At 39.2% G+C, this 21469-nt stretch overlaps 2 protein-coding genes across 11 annotated transcripts in view; both read left to right on the top strand.

The window, feature by feature from the left end:
* ccdc57 (coiled-coil domain containing 57) overlaps positions 1-15873 on the top strand; it is a 113798-nt gene extending 97925 nt beyond the window's left edge. For 9 of the 10 annotated variants that reach the window (XM_039788289.1, XM_039788295.1, XM_039788294.1 and 6 more), the window contains 4 exons: positions 3284-3384; positions 4943-5065; positions 5246-5402; positions 14864-15873. In XM_039788289.1, the coding sequence (XP_039644223.1) occupies positions 3284-3384; positions 4943-5065; positions 5246-5402; positions 14864-15081 (599 nt within the window). In that variant the 3' untranslated portion in view covers positions 15082-15873. The remainder of the gene's footprint in view (positions 1-3283; positions 3385-4942; positions 5066-5245; positions 5403-14863) is intronic. The other variant, XM_039788288.1, reaches the window with a different exon arrangement.
* Positions 15874-17331: 1458 nt separating this feature from the next.
* fasn (fatty acid synthase) overlaps positions 17332-21469 on the top strand; it is a 109962-nt gene continuing 105824 nt past the window's right edge. The window contains exon 1 of the mRNA XM_039788300.1: positions 17332-17530. The gene's annotated coding sequence lies outside the window, so the exon portion shown is untranslated. The remainder of the gene's footprint in view (positions 17531-21469) is intronic.

Genomic DNA, 21469 nt, shown 5'->3' with positions numbered 1-21469 from the left:
TGCCTTAAAATCAAATCGGACACAACGGTTAGCTTTATAAGACATTGGGGAATGATGTTATATAAGTGGCGTGACGAAATTCAAACTGTAAATATAATTTAGTTATGGCGAAAGTGTAGCTAGCTAGCTGCGGTATTTCCCCATTGTAATGAATGGGACATATAGCAAGCAGCTGCTGGTCCTACAAAGATGCCTCGCGTTCATAGAAATGCCTTAAAATCAAATCGGACACAACGGTTAGCTTTATAAGACATTGGGGAATGATGTTGTATAAGTGGCGTGACGAAATTCAAACTGTAAATATAATTTAGTTATGGCAACAGTGTAGCTAGCTAGCTGCGGTATTTCCCCATTGTAATGAATGGGACATATAGCAAGCTGCTGCTGGTCCTACAAAGACGCCTCGCGTTCATAAAAATGCCTTAAAATCAAATCGGACTCAATGGTTAGCTTTATAAGACATTGGGGAATGATGTTATATAAGTGGCGTGATGAAATTCAAACTGTAAATATAATTTAGTTATGGCGACAGTGTAGCTAGCTAGCTGCGGTATTTCCCCATTGTAATGAATGGGACATATTGCAAGCAGCTGCTCGTCCTACAAAGACGCCTCACGTTCATAAAAATGCTTAAATGAAACATTGCAGTGTCTGGAATATGAGATTCTGTCGCTTCTCTAATGTATGTGTATTGGGGATTCGCTCAACCAATCAGCGCGCGTCTCTAATATGTGCGTATGGCAAGTCGCTCAACCAATCAGCGCGCAGCTCATCTAAATATTCATGACCATACCATATTTGGAAGAAAAGCTCTTGTTACAAATAGGGCCAAAACACAGGGATGCATAAGGGCGAATAAAATATCAACCAAGCAATTTTCAGCCCAACCAATGTTACATACCCCATTAGGAGACCATAAGGAACAGTGTGAAATACCCTATATAATCATTCTATCACCCCTTTAAGGAGACAGATGGGAGACAGTCCTTAACCAGATTGCATGGGATCCAGAACACATGTGGAGCTTCTCATTCCGGCCATGAAGTTGGGCAGTTCCATTGGGGAGACGGGAGAGAACTAAGACAAGGGTTGATGATAAAATTGGGGGAGATGGATGGAGACAGGTGGGGGGTTGTCAGGTTACTGTAGATGGTGTTAATTTTTGTTTGAAAAAAATGAATGGAAAGAGTTGCACTTGTTGACTGCGAAGGATTCGGTGTTTAAGAAGTTTGTTTATTTTGGAAAAGAGACCCTTGGGGTTGTTGGAGCCATAGTGTGTGAGCTTTGAGTAGAGGGATGACCGGACTGTGATGAGAGCATATTTGTATTGTTGGAGGTAGTGTGTGTAGGCTTGGAGATGAACTGTTGATCCACAACTTGATAACAAGTGGTCATATGGGTAGGGTCTTTGACCTTTGATCTGGTGTTTACAGACATCTGATGTTGGGTCCTTGCTGTTTCAATGATGTAGTGTTCCCTACAGCTATAACGTGATGTCATAATCATCATACACCACTCCAGTCACACGGGAGGGGGTCTTTAGGGTGTACTAGCACAGACCTTAAGGTGTAATATTTCGTGCTGACTATCTGCAAAGATGTTCTGACAGTCCAGCCACTGAGATTCTTCTGGTGTCCTCGTCATGTTAGCAGTATTTGTCCTGGTCTTAAGTCAAAGTCCTTAGCGTTCACTTAATTCACTTGGAGCTAGAGTGCACCCAGAGCCTGCAGAATCCTCTTCTCTCTATCCTCCTCCACACAACAAACCAGAGGAACCACCACTCAGGTTCGCCAGTTTATTAGGTTTACTTAGCTAAATACAGTGCAATCCAAGACAACAACAGTATTAAACCCTACCCCTATTAAGCTTAGAATGTTCAGTTTCCGTTATATTGACACCATACTACATATGTGCTGATTCAAATCTGTGGTCATTGTAAAGGCTGTAGATTGTTGTGCTTGTTGACTTTTATTGCATTGTTGAAAGTGTTATTAATATTTTGCCAGCCTCATTTGTCATAGTTTTATGCTTATAGGTAATTTGTATTCTCTTAGACAGTGCTTTCCTTTTTGCTAACCCCCCTTTGAAAGGCTTAGGATGATGTTATAGGACTTATTACAATGCATTATTTAATACCAATGCATTATAAGATAAAATGTCGAAATGTAATAAATATTCACTTCATAATGTAATAACACCCACCCGCATTATGTAATAATCTGCTGCATTTTGTCATAAAACCCCTGAACGCAATATGAAAATGTAATAATATGGTACATTATGTAATAAGCAACCAAAATGGATGTCTTCATTAATTTTTTATAACATATTTATTTTATGAATTCTAGCATAATTCACGGTGACTCAAAATTAACTTAAAATATACTATTTGTTCAGTAGATTAGTTTTACCTTTCATTGGTCAATATGTGTCACTATATTCATACACACACACAAACACACACGCCTCTGCCTTAAGCAATCAGGGTTTTGCAAATTTTGTACTGAAAAAGACATAAAATGGTTCCAATATCAATATGGAACAGTACATTATTTCAAAGTAACCCTTTCAACTTCTTATAACAAACTGCTGGTCAACAACTTGGAGGAACATTTACTTTCATTATTTCAAACCAGCTTAGGCTTACATGTTAGAAATAATAATAATAAACAACACATTACAGTATCTGTATCTATCCCTTTAACATGGGACCAAATGAAAAGATGCATGCCATGCTCACGTCTATTGTGAACGTGGCTTAAGGCATTTATTATAAAAATGCACACATTACACAGCATATTTTTTAATGATGGTAATAAAGATTCCTTTGCTTTTTTTTAAATACCCCAGGATACGGTATTTCCATATTGCTGCCGAACCCTACTTTCAACATGTTGCCTTCCATCTAGTGGCTTTGCACACTGCAACTAAAGATCTTTGCTTTATAGAAAAAACTAAAAGTTATATTTAATATGCCTGATAACTACTGTGAGCTAATGAACCACTAGTGCTGTGGCTGTTAGCATAAAGGCCAGGGGTTTTATATTAATCTCCTTACTTTGAATATTAATTGAGAAGCTAGCCTAATTTACAGTGAATACTGAATGAGAAAATGCATCCTGCTTTTAGAATTAATAATAATATGGTTGTACAAGTTGGTTGAACAAGGCCTACAATGCAATGCAGTGATGCAGCCGTAGGATGGAGGAGTTAGGACAGTAAGAAGCATAGTTAGCAGAATGGAAAGCAACCACAGTCCTCCAGATACATGTGTGTCTTACAGAAGCAGTGGAGCCAGAGAGGGACACCTCCATGGAGAAACAAGAAGACCAACATGATCGGCTGTTTGCTTTGGAACAGCTGCAGTACCAGCTCACCACACAGGTATCTGCTCCGACTCAGTATTCAAGAGTCTCTTTAAATCTCTCATCAATAAAATACTCCTTTCTTCCTGTTACTTCAAAAGCTTTTCTATATCACACAGATTGGCACTTATATCTTTTATTTTTTGGGCTTTTTATGGCCTTTAATCAACAAGGGGAGAGAGGAAGGGACGACATGCAGCAAAGGGCCGGATTTAAACCCTGGCTGCTCGCAAGGACTCAACCTACATGGGACGCACACTCTACTGGGGGAGCTAGAGGTCGCCCCCTGGCACTTATATCTTACATGTGTCACCCTCACATTGTACCTCGTCAGATTCACTAAGTGCCTGAGTGGTATTAGCAAGATGAGAATCTTGTTTGCCCCTGTTGTTTCCCATTTTGATGTCTGTTTTCAGAAACATGTTTCAGTCAACTATTTTAGTACAACATGAGATCGTATTCTGAACGAGCCGCCATGACAGTCTGGCTTTGAATTTCCAGAAAAAATAAACCCATGTGACGCTTTCGTCCAATCAGCTGCCGGTTTTCATTTCTTGGGCAACAATACAGAGTAGCGCCGTCTGCTGCTATGGAGACGTATTACGTTTCTCAAGTCGGTGTCGCCTCAGTGTGTCCCGAGGCAGTTTTTTGGACCTCGGGGACCTGACTGATCATCTTGACTGGCTTTTCTGTCGACGGTCGGCCGTTTGGCTGGTGTGTCCCGGCTATTAGGTGACTTGGAAACTCTTAACTGAATGAGAATGGTTTCAATGTGTAGATATATTTTGTTTGGTGCACATCCAAAAAGTTTAACCCTTCAACACATTCATTCACTTTCAATTTCTGAACAATATTTTTTTCTAAATTGAAGCTAAATATATTTTGTATTTATATTTAGGAATTTCAAAATTGGATCATTTTCATACATAGCGTAGCGCTGTCCAAAGTTCCAGAATCAGATTAGCAACAGCTATAAAGCTCAATAATAATAATAATAATAATAATAATAATAATAATAATAATAATGTCTAATTTGCCCAATCTGTACACAAACTAATGTAAACATTTTGCAAATTAGTTTTTGTTTCTGACATGCTAAAGCTATTGCTTGGTGAACAGCTAGGCACTGTCATCAATGTGAGGTTATCGGGCGACCAGCAGGGATGCTGCACAGAATGTCTGATCTTATGAACTGCTGTTCATCAAAACACAGTTATAGTACATGACTCCCCCCAACACTACAATGTGTAATTTTTATGTTTCAGTTTATGTACTAGTTGAACAAATTATTTGTAAGCTTAAGTGTTGGTGTTGGGAGGTGTATTTCTGACAGAGCCAGGCTAGCTGCTTCCCCCTGCTTCCGGTCTTTATGCTAACACAGATATGAAATTGATATCCAGAATCACACAACACCACTTTATGATCAGAACAGGTAGGCGTTACTCTACACCCATTTCCAAAACCACAGATAGCCACTAAGAGAAGTGCCTCAGAGTAATAATGATCCTGGTGTTGAGTACTTCTCTCTGCCACCTCCAGAGAGCACTGTGGGTCAACTAATGTATTTGTACCTTCAGGAGCTGCAGTACGCATTGAGGCAGAGGGCTTGCACTTTGGCTGAAACCACCAACAGATGTCCTGCCACAGAAGGGGCTGCCAACCCTTGGTCCCAGGGGCACAAACCAACAGACAGGCCTGAGGTAACAGCAGAGTAAATATTGCATTAATTGATAAGCAATAACAATCCAGTTGCCCAGTTTACTTAATACAATTACTCACATTTAGGTATCTCTATGATTCCAGACTTCACACAATCTGAAAGTTAAACATCTTAAAATAAACTCACTTAAAATGAACTCTCCTGCTCTCTTCTTCTCCAGAGTTCCAAGAACAAAGAGAACACAATCAGCCAGTCACAGAGCTCGATAGACGTGAGGCTGCAGCCCCACTCAGGTCTGTCTAGGTCTCGGTTGTCATCAGAGGAGTCACTGTGGGAGATACTGGACCATGGATTCAGTCCATCTATTATCTCAGAAGGTAACCACACCAGAATAACTAGGACTTGCCTACTACTAGATTTTTCTGCTGACTGATACATTTTCTTTTCATATTGCTAAAATATTTAATCAATATTAAATAGGTTTTACTTCTTGTATGTATATAAATCGCAGATTTAGATTTTCCTGGTATCCCCTATCAGATCAGATGGGGATATCCTTCCAGGGTCTCTCAGCTAAAAGTTTAAAATAATTCTTCAAAAATGTATTTTACTAAAACATTTGCTCTAACTGAAAAGTTCAATTCATCCTTGACTGTCAGGTCAACTTTCTGGACCGTTTATCAGCAAAGTGAGATCAAATGCTCACATGCAGTTTAAGTGTTTCAGGGATGATTAAGGCCAACAGTGTGTGCTTAAAGGTCCAATGTGTAGGAATTTCTCCCATCTAGCGTTGAGATCATATATCGCAATCAACTCTCTCGCACCACGCAGTTCAAAGTACGTATTACAGCTACAGTAGCCTTCATGCTTCAAAAAGCCGGTCTCTTGCTCTTTTCAATCCTTTTTCTGGGCAAAGAAGAAGACTCCTGTTCCTGAAATTTGAATATGTGTGTTCCTCCATGTTTCTTTTTTCAAACTTGCCGGGGCAAGTATGTGAACGGGCAACACAGATTTTGATAATGAACAACTAAACACGTTACACACTGGACCTTTAACCATTAACACCTAAATATCTTGTCTCTAGCAGTTTCTTTTTTTTTTTTGTATGTCTTTATTTATATAACAGCGGCGGAAGCCTCGATGTGAAAACTGCATTAACGCGGGTCCTGTTAAATTATGACAGCTACTTTATATCGGACAATAGCGTTATTGGCTCTGAATTTCATGAATTTACTGTGACCCCAGGTGAAACAAGAAACTAACGTTAGCGAACGCTGTGACCCCTCTGCCTCCCTGCTGCAGGAGACGTTGTATTCCCCCGACACACTGTAGTAACGTTACTGTTTAAATCGGTTTCCAGGTTAGTGGGGGTGCATACCCTCAAAAATGTGATGTGAGATGTGTTATGTATCTGGAATTGTGTGTGATATCTGTAAAGCAGAATGGACTCACAGTAGTAACATTAGGCTAACAGATTTTATTCTGATACAAATACTCTTTCTGTGTTAGTGAAATATGATGCTTTTGAGAAACAATTGCAAATAAAACAAACTTTTGATAAAAATTCTAGTGGAAACACTGAACCTATCATTTTTTGTTTAGTTTGAATCATGCTGGCTTCATCTATTCGGTAAAATATATAAAACAGTGGTGGTATTGATAAATCCTGCAGATTTAACCATCAAACCTATAAACCCTCACAAGCATGAATATACATTAAATATTTTTTTATTACAACATTAAATATGTCAAGTTAGTACATTTTTATGAAAAAAAAAAGGCGGATTTGGTGATAGATTTGATGTGAGTATGGAAAGAGAGGGTAGAGTCTAGGATTACACTAATGTTGCGGACCTCAGAGGATAGGCAGAGGGCGCACCCATCAACATCCAGGATGAGATCTCCAATAGTAGATAGGCAAGTTTATTGCTGTTATGTTATGTAATGGAGGAAACCAGAATATAATTTAGGAGCAGTCCAACCTTTTTTGATCCTTAAGCAGAATTTGATGTTTAAAGGGTAATCAGACTAAGGTTAGCAGACTTAAAGAAGCAATGGTTGCTATTCATTCAACTACAATAAAATGGAGCACCTGCAATGTGAGAATCCTCAGCTGAGGGTATGAAGTATATTATAATATAACCAATGTTAATGCTCATGTAAAAGGAAGTTCTACTGTGTATGTCAACCATTGTTTATTTTGGTGAAGCATCGACCTGCACACATCTTACATAAATTACAATAAATTACCAGTATCAAAGCCCTTCAGAAAAATACTTGGGTTACAAGATGGGTCAAAGGTTAAGAACTTAAATTATATCCATGTAAATTATGAAGACCCTGTCTCATAGTGCATGTGGCCATGCAACCTGACAGACTTGATGTGATGATGATAGCGTGTAACGGTATGCATGACCAGAATCTGCGAGGTCTTATTCTTCAGTCTGATGTGTCAACAAGGGTGGGTGGACATGTGGATTCAGCCTTTTTCTTTTCCTGCATGTTTGGGGACCCCACAGACGATGGAGCTAAAAAGCTGCATATTTCTCTTGTATTGTCGTTGGCTATACAGAATCACAAAGAATCTTTACCAATCCTGAAATACATTAAATCCTTATGTAATTGTAATCTTGTGTAAAAAAGGGATTTAATAAGTGTGTCAGCATTCAGTAATTCATCAAACAAGTGGGCGTAGATCTGATGTGATAGGATGTCCAATTCCTACTGACCCAATTGTTTTGTTACTTAATGACGACTCTAAATTACATCTGCTTGGGAAACAAAAGAAAGTTTGGTTAGCTGGCTCAACCGCAACCAAGAAAATGATAGCTCAGCGCTGTTTCCCCCCGCTTTGTATAAAACTGTGGTTAGTGTATTTTCTGGACATAGTTATGCTTGAGCTCTCTACAGCAAGGATTAACAACGCCAAATCATCTACTATAGACCTATGGAAAGGTGCAGCAGCACAAGTATCAGTCCTAATAACCTCAGCATCACAAGAAGTAGAGGAGGGCGACTAGGCAAGGTGTGATTTCTGTTTTTGTTTTTGTTTATTTGTTTGTTTGTTTTTCTTTCTTTTCCTCGAGACCGCGGAGGGTGGGGGGTGGGAGAGGGGGGTTGTTCTTGTTCAAGTGTGTTTGTTTGTCTGTTCTGTTTTTATTGTTTAAAATAAAAACTAAATAAAAAATTGATCTTAAAAAAAGTGTTAGGGTAAGTACGTCCACAGAATATCACTTTCTCAAAATACCCAACCACTCCATTCAGTATGAACATTGTTGCAGAGGTTGGATCAGTGATAGATGGAGGGAGGGTTGTTGCCCAATTTCTGACCATAGTCTCTGTCAGCTCTCCAGGGAACAGTTTCTCAAACATAGCAGCTGCCAGATCAGGCTCAGACACAGTGATCAACATCATACCATCTAATAATTGTGAAACTAGACAATCCTGGCACAAGGTTTAAGTACACTTATGGTAACTGCACTGACTGGGTCAAAGAGTTTATTACAGATATAATCTCCCTAATGCAGTTAGACGTTAAGATTATTTCAAACATTTTGGCCAATTGATTAAAATAGGTAATTGCTTCTTTAATTCATCCTGATCAGGTGGGGTTTATTCACGGACCTAGCTCGTCAGATAATATCAGCCGTCTCATTAATATTGCATGGTCTGTAGCTGACAGACAATCCCCAATAGATGCCATTTCCCTTGATGCCGAAAATACGTTTGATATGGTGCCATATAAATTTTGGAAATGTATGGGTTTGGCAGCATTTTTATGAAGTGGATTAAGGTGCTGGATAAGCACCCAGAGGCTGCGTTAAATTCTGAATATTTTGCTCTTGAATGGGGAACGAGATAGAGCTTACCTCTGTCTTGTTGTTGTTTTGTTTAGCCATAGAGCATTTGGCATTTGTCATAAGGGGGAGACTAACTTCCCAGGTGTTATGGTAGGAGGTGTAGTGCACAATCGTATGCTCTATGCAAATGATGTATTACTTTTTGTGTCCGAACCTAGCAGATAAATACTGTGTATACTCGGGATCATTGACTCTTTCTCAAACTTTTCAGGTTATAGCGTAAATTGGTCCAAGTCAGAAGAACCTTTTACAGCTCAGTGCCCTGTTACAGCCTTCCAATAAGGTGCATTTCAGTGGCCCAAGCAAGGTATCGTATATCTGAGTATCTTATTCCCTCCACAGTTAAAGACCTAGTTAAAGTTAATATGGATCCATCATTTGATTAAAAAATCTCTTGTGATGTTAATAGATAGGCGACTCTTAAAGTGATGGTTCGGAGTAATTTCACCCTAGGGTCCTTGCACCATGACCTCGAGCCAAACACCCCCACAGAAGCTTTTTTCACCTGGGTCGAACATTGGGAGAGTTAGCGTAGAGTAGCGTTATCAGCTGAATAGCTTAGCGCAGGGGCTAATGGATCCGAAGTGTCTCTTAACATTACCCCACTAATAATGCCCGAAATGATACCAAACGTCTACAGTAGTACAGATAGGTTATGCACTCATAAAACGATGGATTGTAAAGTTTGTAGGTACACCAGAAGTGTATGTAAATAACACTTGCTGCCTGCTGGCTTCTGCTCTCTGCTGCTGCTGCTGCTGCTGTTACTACCGGGCAGTAGGAGTGCTTAGGGTCGTCTACAAATTACAACACCGAAAAGAGATGCAACAAAAATATTTATTAATTTAATGATTAAATAAGGTAATGTCTCCAAACTTACCTCAATTATAACTTGTCTGCTGCTAGTTATTGTACAGCACTTACTTTAAAAAATAAGTTAAATTAATAAATATCTTTAAATAAAAATAAATTAATAAATATTTAAAAAGAAAATATATATATATATATATATATCTCTCTTTTCGGTGTTGTAATTTGTAAACGTCCCTAAGCACTCGTCGTACAGCAGCAACAACAACAGCAGAGAGCAGAAGCCAGCAGGCAAGTGTTATTTACATACACTTCTGGTGTACCTACAAACTTTACAATCCATCGTTTTATGAGTGCATAACCTATCTGTACTACTGTAGACGTTTGGTATCATTTCGGGCATTATTAGTGGGGTAATGTTCACTTCGGATCCATTAGCCCCTGCGCTAAGCTATTCAGCTGATAACGCTACTCTACGCTAACTCTCCCAATGTTCGACCCAGGTGAAAAAAGCTTCTGGGGGGGTGTTTGGCTCGAGGTCATGGTGCAAGGACCCTAGGGTGAAATTACTCCGAACCATCACTTTAATCTCTCAATGTTATAAAAACGGTTTGTGTTTACAAGCTGAATTACATTATCCAATCTCTTCCTCTGGAGGTTGCCCTGTCATATTTTAAATGGTTTGACAGGATAACAAGGATATTTACAGTACAGGCCAAAAGTTTATACACACCTTCTCATTCAATGCGTTTTCTTTATTTTCATGACTATTTACATTGTAGATTCTCACTGAAAGCATCAAAACTATGAATGAACACATATGGAATTATGTACTTAACAAAAAAGTGTGAAATAACTGAAAACTGTCTTATATTTTAGATTCCTCAAAGTAGCCACCCTTTGCTTTTTTGATAGTGCTGCAAACCCTTGGTGTTCTCTCAATGAGCTTCATGAGGTAGTCACCTGAAATGGTTTTCACTTCACAGGTGTGCCTTGTCAGAGTTAATTTGTGGAATTTTTTCCCTTATTAATGGGGTTGGGACCATCAGTTGTGTTGTGCAGAAGTCAGGTTGATACACAGCTGACAGCCCTATTGAACAACTGTTAGAATTCATATTATGGCAAGAACCAATCAGCTAGGTAAAGAGAAACGAGTGGCCATCGTTACTTTAACAAATGAAGGTCAGTCAGTCCGGAAAATTGCGAAAACTTTGTGTCCCCAAGTGCAGTCGCAAAAACCATCAAGCGCTACAACGAAACTGGCTCACATGAGGACCGCCCCAGGAAAGGAAGACCAACAGTCACCTCTGCTGCTGAGGATAAGTTCATCCGAGTCACCAGCCTCAGAAATCGCAAGTTAACAGCAGCTCAGATTAGAGACCAGATGAATGCCACACAGAGTTCTAGCAGCAGACACATCTCTAGAACATCTGTTAAGAGGAGACTGCGCGAATCAGGCCTTCATGGTCAAGTAGCTGCTAGGAAACCACTGCTAAGGAGAGGCAACAAGCAGAAGAGATTTGTTTGGGCCAACGAACACAAGGAATGGACATTAGACCAGTGGAAATCTGTGCTTTGGTCTGATGAGTCCAAATTTGAGATCTTTGGTTCCAACCGCCGTGTCTTTGTGCGACGCAGTAAAGGTGAACGGATGGATTCTACATGCCTGGTTCCCACCGTGAAGCATGGAGGAGGAGGTGTGATGGTGTGGGGTTGCTTTGCTGGTGACACTGTTGGGGATTTATTCAAAATTGAAGGCATACTGAACCAGCATGGCTACCACAGCATACTGCAGCGACATGCCATCCCATCCGGTTTGCGTTTAGTTGGACCATCATTTATTTTTCAACAGGACAATGACCCCAAACACCCCTCCAGGCTGTGTAAGGGCTATTTGACCAAGAAGGAGAGTGATTGAGTGTTGCGCCAGATGACCTGGCCTCCACAGTCACCAGACCTGAACCCAATCGAGAGGGTTCTCTCTGGACCACAGAGCGAAGGCAAAAGGGCCAACAAGTGCTAAGCATCTCTGGGAACTCCTTCAAGACTGTTGGAAAACCATTTCAGGTGACTACCTCTTGAAACTCATCAAGAGAATGCCAAGAGTGTGCAAAGCAGTAATCAGAGCAAAGGGTGGCTACTTTGAGGAATCTAAAATATAAGACATGTTTTCAGTTATTTCACACTTTTTTGTTAAGTACATAATTCCATATGTGTTCATTCATAGTTTTGATGCCTTCAGTGAGAATCTACAATGTAAATAGTCATGAAAATAAAGGAAACACATTGAATGAGAAGGTGTGTCCAAACTTTTGGCCTGTACTGTATATGGAATAGAAAGGGAAAAAAACGATGATGCATTTTAATTAGGGCTGTCAAAATTAACGCGTTAATTTTTGCGTTAATTTTTTTATATTTAACTCGTTAAAAAAAATTAACGAAATTAATGCAGCTGTGTTTGTTTACTTCATGTGGCGGCTGAGAAACGTAATACGTCTCCATAAGAGCAGGCGGCGCTACTCTAGGAGGGGATTTACCTGATTGAAGTAGGCCTACGGGCCAGTCAAGAGTTGAAACATGGACCAGTAAGATCCCAAAAGAAGAAAAAAGATGATGTGTTAGAATCCAGAAATGAATGAGCACGGGCTATAAACGGGACGAAGTACTAGTTCCGACATGTTGTCTCGTCAGGGAGATGCGCCACCCGGTAAGCTGCTGTTTCGCTACATGCGCCGTGCTGTGCTGCCGATATGTACGTGCGCGATTTGTTTGCTTGATAACTGTTACGTTGGTCACGCTGATAAAACCTTATTTGCAGTCTGATGTTTAACGCTGTCGACTCGATAGTATCCGTGACTATAGTCCAGTAAATGTTTGAAATTGGTGCGTCTCACTGTCACACAAGCTACTTCCTGGTTGCGGTGCTGGAAGGGAAATGTAGTCAATCGCTTTACATTGGTAATGGATTGCTGTGCACAGCGTCGCTATCTAAAACTACACTCAATGTTTTCCCTTTAGGCCAACATACACCTTTGTGGTTTTGGGTTACTGGTTTAATGTATAACATTGATATTGATGTGCATTTCTGTGTTTAGATATATGTGCTTTGCTTAGTCATTCAGATTAAACACTATGTATATTATAATATTTATGATATTAAGTACTGCCTAGATTGTAATTTATATTCTCTCTATATATATATATTTGTATATTATTCAGAATATGGTATATTAGGTATGTGGCTAATATTGGGGGTGGTGACAAAAATCTGCTCTCAAGTCGGACAGTTTCTAGCCGTTTCAGCAGGACTAAATAAGCCAAATTGTTGCTGCTGTTGTTCTGAAAGATATTAAACATTCTGAACTTAGCAGAACCTTTCCTTGTTTGTTTTCTCTTCATATTTGTAAAGTTAAGTGATTTAGCATTATTTAAATATCCATTACTACAAGCTTCAGTCTCAATTTAAAAATGCGATTAATCGCGATTAACTACAGCAAATTGTGCGATTAATTAGTTAATTTTTTTTAATCGATTGACAGCCCTAATTTTAATAAATTACAAAGACCGATTGATAGAGGAGGTTTGGGTCTACCAAAGATGTTGTATTATTACTATGCCTTTAACATAAGCATCTGACCCACTGGTCACTTCCACCTGAGAGAGCCCCACTCTGGTATTGTATTGAGCTATCTTTTATTGCCCCATTATTGCCCTTACGAAGACTTTCTGTTGAACTGTATGGTGAGGCAAAAACACATCAGATAATCTCTTACTTAAGTCGTTTGGACCAAAGTGGCCCGGCTGTTTATACTGGATCTTTATCCAAATACTTTATCAAGTATTTGGCGAGATCCAAAGTTACGTATTGATAGATTTCCCCTTTTTTGGAGGGATTAGTTGGAAAAGGGAATTGTCACACTGGGGGATCTTTATCTTGTTGACAAATTGAAATTCTTTGAGGATGTGATGTAGTAATTCGGAATCCTTAGGTCTCTATTTGCAACTTTGCCATCTGTTAGCAGGGATTTTGGATCCAGTACTTGAACCCAGAAGGCACCAGAATGCTTAGATAAGGTGTTGTTGAAATATGGAAAAGGTCATGAGGCTTCTGGGTATTATAAAAAGACATGGGAAAGGGATCTGACTATTACACTGGATGATGAGGAGTGGGACAGAATCTGTAGGAGTGTCACGGATGGGAGAGTGTGCCTCATTCAGTTCAAGATTATGTATTGCTTCTATTGCAGGGACCCAGGTTCCATTCAGCCCAAGATTATTTGTTTTGGGAGATGGGACAATTCTAAACGGGATAGATAAGCACATAAAAAGCTGGGTCCAAACTAGTTAGGATGGAGAAATGAAGGGGTGCCGTTAAACCAGAAGTGGGCTTTGGAGATGGCTGGAGTGGCGGCGTTTGAAAAAAGTCATATAAACGTTTTGCCAGATTGGATGTCTATAGTAGTATATGGGGAAAGAACCTGAACTTTCTGGAGGGCTCCTAAGAAGCATTGTGCTTGGGAGAGACGTGTATGATGGTCTTATGGTGTTTTTATTTATGTTTATTTGGTTTATTGTCTATTTTGTTACTATTTTGTTATATGGTCTGGAATATTGTAGTTATCTGTCTCATCTTTTTCTTGATTTTTGTCTGGGTGGGTGGTGATGACGAAGGGGGGGGGATGTGTTCATGTTTTGTATGTTAAAAATAAAAATTGTCAAACACCAAAAAATACACATAGGGACAGACAACAGGGTTTATGTGCTAGATTTGTTTATTAAGGTAAGCATAGCAGTTAATGATAAAATATCTAGTGATGTTAAAGTATTTACATCCACATCTGCACGTAAAACTAATGACTTGTTCCTTGGCCCGTGACCTGATTTCCGCCCAACTTTCATTGAAATCTGCTAACAAGAAAAATGATGGTAGCTTGGATGCATCCTGGCACCTCTTCACCTTTATTTTCCTCTTTGTGGTTGGTGCCATTATTAAAAAAAATGTAACTATTCCACATTCACATTATTCTTTCAAGACATAGTTCCCCCAAATTCCTCACTCAGACACCTACAACTTGTAACCTTAACTTGGTTAAAGATACCGGCAGCAAATTAAATTGTGTCATCTGTAACAGCCATTCAAATTGCATCTCTCTTGTCTTCACCTAAAGGTGAGGGTGAGCTGAGCAGGAGGGAGGTGACTGAGTCTAGTGGGGATGGAGTCCAGATGATGTTGCATGGAATCGGTGCTATCTTCCATAGCCAGCCCCCAACCGAGGTCCAGCAGAGAAGGAACCCCTCTAAAACACCGTCAAACACTACCAAGACCAGCAGACCTGGATCCACTGGCAGGATCTGCAAGATCAGAAACTACAATGTTAAAGACTAACACATTATAGTATATACAGTACAATTAGTTTGTTGGTCCGGGGGAGTCCTACTTAGTATTGTATACTTTTTATAAATATAAATATTTATAAAAAAATATATAAATATTTATAAAAACAGAATAACATTTTCAAGTCAAGTCTGAGAAAATAACCATGATTATTTCATAGTGGTCATCAGGATTATCTCTAAAGCACAAACTACTAGACAAATGCACTCTAAATCAAGAATTGCCTCAAATACCAAAACATAATGTTCTTAAATACATTTCAGAATAAAACTTATGGTAAGAGCATATTTTTAATATTTTACTGCTTCTTCCAAAATCAGAGTTCATGTGTCTGAGCAGTTAAGGGACCACAATTAAAATAGACCTATAGGCTTCAAGTGTATGATTGTGTATGATCCTCAATATTTTAATGTATTGTTTAAAGCCCTTCTGTATGTTTTATTGTATTGTAGTAAACACACCTTTTTTGTTTTGTTTTCCCAAATTAAAACAGTTCCAAGATGTGTAAGTCAAATAATCTGTTAATTGATTGAACTCAATTGCTATACATTCAAAAATGGGACAGCGACCCATCGGGGGAAAAGGAGCTAATGTCTGCCCCAAAGTCAAATAAAGTTGCTGATGGGGTCTCCCTGTGGTTTATAGTTAAAGCACCCACCAAGAACTGCAATGTCACACTGGGGACCTTTGTTGTATGTCATCCCCAATCTCTCTTTACCCAAAGCGAGGGTTAAAAAGGAGAGTGATGGGCTATATAAATAAAATTGACTTGACTCCCCTACACATTTTCTGTCATCTCTCTGCTGTCAACTATGCAATAAAGACATAACACCAGAAAAAATAATTGAAACCACCAAGTAGTTGATAATCATCACTGTAGGTATTACTAATATAAACAGAAATGTAATATATTGTCATTATAAAATGCATTTGCAAAAGGCCATCTCCATACATGTTAAAGCTTTGTCATGTCTCAGAAACCAGATTCCTCTTAGGGTGACTCTTCTCATACAGATATAGTGCAGCTGTGCACAGTCCACTGGGATTTTGCACATATGAGCTATCAAGTTTGAAGTTACTACTTAATTTCTGCCAAAGAACCAATCTGTATATTTCACTATTGATTACAGGGTTACTGTTTTAAAGCTTATCAATGCTGCCACAGTAGGTCAGTAGGAAAAAAAATCTTTCTTTTGAACATCATGCTACTCGAAATGATGAACTCTAGTAACCCCAAGAAGTCAGACGAGCTTTCCTGGCTACGTCATCACTTGGGTCCCGCCTTTTAATCACCCTATCTCCAAACAGCACGCTCCACTCTATTGTGATTGGATGAAGCTTCACACCCCTGCTCCGTGATTGGCCTATTCACAAGTCATCCAGAATACTTAGATGTGTGTACTAACTTGTGCAGACGCCGGTCTCTATCACGTTCAATGTTAAGTTATGAAATGTTAAATTAAACATGAACTTGACAAAGGTTCACAACCTAGCATGCTTTGAGGGTAAGAGGAAAAGGCAGAGGAATTTTTAAGAGTGTATATCTATTTTCTAGGCCTAAAGTGGTCAAATGTATTAAAGTAAGAAAATATTCATAACTAAATAGGTCACAACCCAAATACTATAAAATAAAACGGTGTGATATGCTGTGTAGTTAAACTTTGACTTTATTCTAATGCTTTTGGTGATCGACTTTTCCTCTAGCACAAAATAGAATTAAATTAAATTAAATCTCGACAACGATTAGATGGATTGCATGACATTTTGTACAGACAGTCATGTTGCTCCATACCATTTGTGACTCGAGATGCCTGTCTTAAAGTCAGATGTTTTCCAAATAAAGCCCCTTTAGTACGCAAGTTCCACAAACATTATATAACGGTTAAAACGTCAGTAAATAAAAGGTAAATAATAATAGCCTGTAAAGCTGCTCAGTTTAATGCCTTGATATATGTCATTAGTGTAAACAATTAGCTGTTGTCAAATGTGGCGACCAGTAAGTGCGTATAGCCACACTTTCCTATTTCATCTTTAAGGCGAATTAACAATTCTCGTGTGATTTTGTAGTCTGATGCAGCTGTCGCCTGCAGTCTGGTGTTTCGGCGGAGCTTGGGGTAGTCAGAGAAGAGAATCCATTTGAACTTCAGTAACCCCGACTCATTATGTTTCTCTCTCTCTCTCTGTGACTACGGGGGCGTTCAACGAATTGCTCCATCACTGGCTGAATCTAAGAGCCCTGCCTCTTTTCTCATTGGACTGTGCAGCCAAGCCAAGCTGTCAGCCCATGTGGCGTGGCCAGGCAGAATGTGAGACATTTAAATCCATCAGAAAAAAGATTCAAAGAAGCAGAGGCTTAGTTAACCGTATAGACAGTGAAACGACAGAGACAGCCATTCCTCCCTACAGTTACAGTTAGAGGAACACCATCTGGGCAAGACAGGTAAGCTAATTTCGCTAACTATTATTAGCTGCAGTATACGGATGCTATCGGCGTCACTGCGTGACTTTACTTTTTGTTGTATTGAGACAGAACAATAGCAGGCTAAACAAAAAAATACGCCTGTTTACTTTGTCATTGCTTTTTTTAACACAGCTTTGTGAGAAAATAGTAACGGTATGATTTGACATGTTGTCTTATTCTAAAGTAACGTTACGCTTGACACTATCACCATGCAGCTTTTATTTCAATTAATTCTAATTCTAAAATGGTTCGTCTTTGTCCTCTTGATGGAGATAATCAATGCTGGTGGCTCATATTCAAACCCAAATTAAAAGTGAATCTACAGCAGTTCTGACAGTTACTTATTCTCAAAATAGCATATTATGTGATCGAAACCATTGCTGATGTTAAATGCCACTTTAAATGGCCAAAACAACAAAGATTGGTGCATGTTTCTTAACACTGGCATCCTATTATTGTATTTTTATTGAAATACTGATGACATTGCTTTGCTTCTGGCATTTTGTCACAGGAGGTAGATACTGATGATAAACCATACCCAACAGGAAGGCCTTTGTTCAGCCCAGTACTGTACAAACTGAAGTGCCAGTGTAACTGAAAAATGAATGACAGAATAATTCCAGATTGTGAACTCACCTCCTCTGATTTAAAGGTGGCTTTACGTGTGTCACTGTAGGTCATGGCTGCTGGATGAGAACAAACCAAATGAAGGCCATTGTATTGAGATTATAAAGTATCAGAAATGTCCTCTTGTATAAGAGTGTCTTTTGACATGGTTGAGTTAAAAAAATAATTAATGATGACCTAAAGACCAGAATAAATTCAGTGTAGTTTGCTTGTATACTTTTACATGTGGTTGAGGAATTTGCTGTGTGTGTGTGTGTATATATATCTTAACTTGTAGATGAGACATTCTTCTGATGTCAGGTAGAGCAATGATTTGAGTGATGTGTTTGCATTGTTGTCTTTGCTTCTATGTAATCAAGGAACAAGTTTGTCTTCTATGCTTAGAGGAAGAGGATACTTGCCTGCAGAGTAATAGAGTTTTAGATTATTCTCAATTGTGTATCTACCTTCAGGCTCTTTCAATCAGGCTGTGTGGCAAGTCAGGTCTTGTTGTGGGGTGCTGCTGGATGAGCTAAGCAGTTTATTATTCAGAATGTTAGGGCTGAAAGAAATGCAATAAGGAATAACTGTAGAAGACAATTTAGACACTAATCTTTGTACAATATAATTTGGAATGATGTTCAGGACAGCATGAGGCTGCAGTGGGGCAGATGCCGTTCATAGAGTGCTGAGTAACTGTACAGTATGATTGCAGCCTAGCTTGCAGCTAGCGGAAAGTCTTTAGTCATGTGCAGGGTGTTAGTGTGTGATGTGGGTCAGGTAAAGCTAGATATTGAACTGAAGGTGCTACATTAGGTCTAATCCCTGGCCAGTGTATCCTGGAATCCAAATCCCTTAAGGTACAGAGCCAAAGAAAGGGCCAGGACAGCATGTCATACTGTTACTAGTCTTGCATTGCCAGACCTATCTCCACAGCGCTGTGAAGTAAGGTCTACACATTAGTGATAGACCGATTATCAGCCATGGCCGATTATCGGGCCGTTTTTTGGCAGTTTGCACATGATCTGTATCAGCGTTTTATTTGCCTGATAACTGATAAAGTTAACCAATTAAAAAGTGCACTACTTTGGCTTGGCTACAGGTCTGTCCCTCTGCTTTGGTTTCACTCACCACTGAGTCTGACTTAATGTCCCGTCCACAACACTGACTATTTTTTACTGGGTATTATATTGAAAGTTTATCATTTATTAAATAATTGCTTAAAGCATTTAAACAAAGTTTTGTGTTAATTTTGATAAAATATTGGTTATCGGTTTTATTAACTACTAATAATCGGTATCAGCCCTGAAAAAAAACAGTATCGGTCGAGCCTTACTACACATACATGCTAGGATAGTAGAAAAAATGCTCTGGGTTTTTTGCATTTCTTTCTTGTCTTTAAACAAAGTTTATTTAGGTTTTTGTTACAATAATTTGACAGTTAAAGTGACTATATGTAAAAGTTTCTGAAACTGTATTTTTCCATCTGATGATCATAAATTACCTGTAACAGCAAATGAGACTAACGGTGAAAAGAACGCTATTTTTTTTATATAGTTTTTAATAATGCCTTTGCTGGGTCCGATTTTTCCCGCAAAGTCACAAAATGATTTACAGTCACACATTCTGACGGGTCACAGATTTCTTTGTAACACCGGAAAAGCCTGTGTTAGCATATCCAGCCAGGTAAAACGTAGCAGTAGATTTCTTCATATAGGCCTAATTGTATTTTAATTTTATTTTAGAAGTTATCTGCTGTAGTTATGGCTAATACTGGGGCAGGGCCATCAGAGAGAGAGAGAGAGAGAGAGAGAGAGAGAGAGAGAGAGAGAGAGAGAGAGAGAGAGAGAGAGAGAGAGAGAGAGAGAGAGAGAGAGAGAGAGAGAGAGAGAGAGAGAGAGAGAGAGAGAGAGAGAGAGAGAGAGAGAGAGAGAGAGAGAGAGAGAGAGAGATTAAACGAAGAACAACTAAAAGCTAAAAGGGAAAGTGACAGACAATCTCGGTCAGGCTTTCAACAGATGGAGACAATTACGGGATGGTAACGATTCAAAATCGACCCTAAATTGGCCGTCAGATATGTAATATGTGTATTTCATTCATTAAATAACTTTACAATGCGCGATGTGGTTGTACGTCAATAGCCATCATTAAATTACGTCCCGCTTCCATTTAGCACGGACGTTTTATTTCATCTACTCCGTGTTTGTGTTGGCCTACTAGTTTCTTTTCCCTTGTCCATCTGTAGGTGTGTAAAGTGTTCTTGGGTTTCATGAAGTGCACTATATTAATCTAAGTTATTACATTGGTTGCTCCAACAATCTCTTAATGCTTTGGCTCGTAACCCAGTGACAGTTTTAATGTTCCCCTGTTTAGCTTACGAGACATCCAAAGTAGGCTAAGTTACCGTATGCAACACTTGAAATGTAACGATGCATCTGTAATGTATTATCTTATTGTAAATTAATGATTTTCTGTCTGAGCAAAACATTTGCAACTACATGACCTCCTTGTAACGCTCACTCGGTAATATACATAGACTGTAGTCTATGGTAATCTACATTGGGTAGTAAAACACCGTAAAGAAAAGATCTTTATGACAGCAGGTGTCGCTGTTGTCCAAAGGGGCTGCTAGAATCAACTCAAACTGAAAGTTGCATATAGCCACTTTTAATTATGAGGACACATTGGACTTATATTTACATTATATTATATATAATCTTTTAAACCAACTCCTCAAAAGAGGTAGTCTATCACAAGACCAAGCTCAATCTTTTAAGATTGAACATTAGTCTGGGGAGTCTGCTCTGTATTTTCTACTGCACAAGAGGCGTGATCAACGGGCATAGTTCAGATGACTCTGTACGCAATAGGATAGTCCTTCAACCAATCAGACGAACGATCCGGGTGACGTACTTTGCAGAGCAAGGTAGAGCGAAAGCCGGTCAGTAGTGTAAAAAAACAAACAAAAAAACAAGCCGTTCGGTAGTAAGGCAAACACATCCTTATTTTGTAGGAATTGTTCCAGGGCAAGTTTCTGTTGCGTTTTCAGAGAAAACTTGCCTTTGAAATCTTTTAAAACAGCAGTGACAGCGGCATCAACAGGTTGTCATCAGTCATGTTGAATGTAAACAAAAAGCTGCTTGCCTTCGCTTCTCTATTGTCATTGTGTTAAACCTGCCAATAGCGCGGCAAGTGGATAAGCCAGTTTGTGATTGGTTCCCGCAAATTTGTAACGGAAGCAGGATAGATAAATGTACAGGTTTCCAGCCTGAGCTGCAGGGCGAAATCAAATCGGCGGCAGATCGGGCTACA

The sequence above is a fragment of the Perca fluviatilis genome, chromosome 21 (assembly GCF_010015445.1).
Source record: "Perca fluviatilis chromosome 21, GENO_Pfluv_1.0, whole genome shotgun sequence".
Lineage (NCBI taxonomy): Eukaryota > Metazoa > Chordata > Actinopteri > Perciformes > Percidae > Perca > Perca fluviatilis.
Note: the sequence above shows the minus strand (reverse complement) of the source record. Positions and strands in the feature narration are given on the sequence as shown.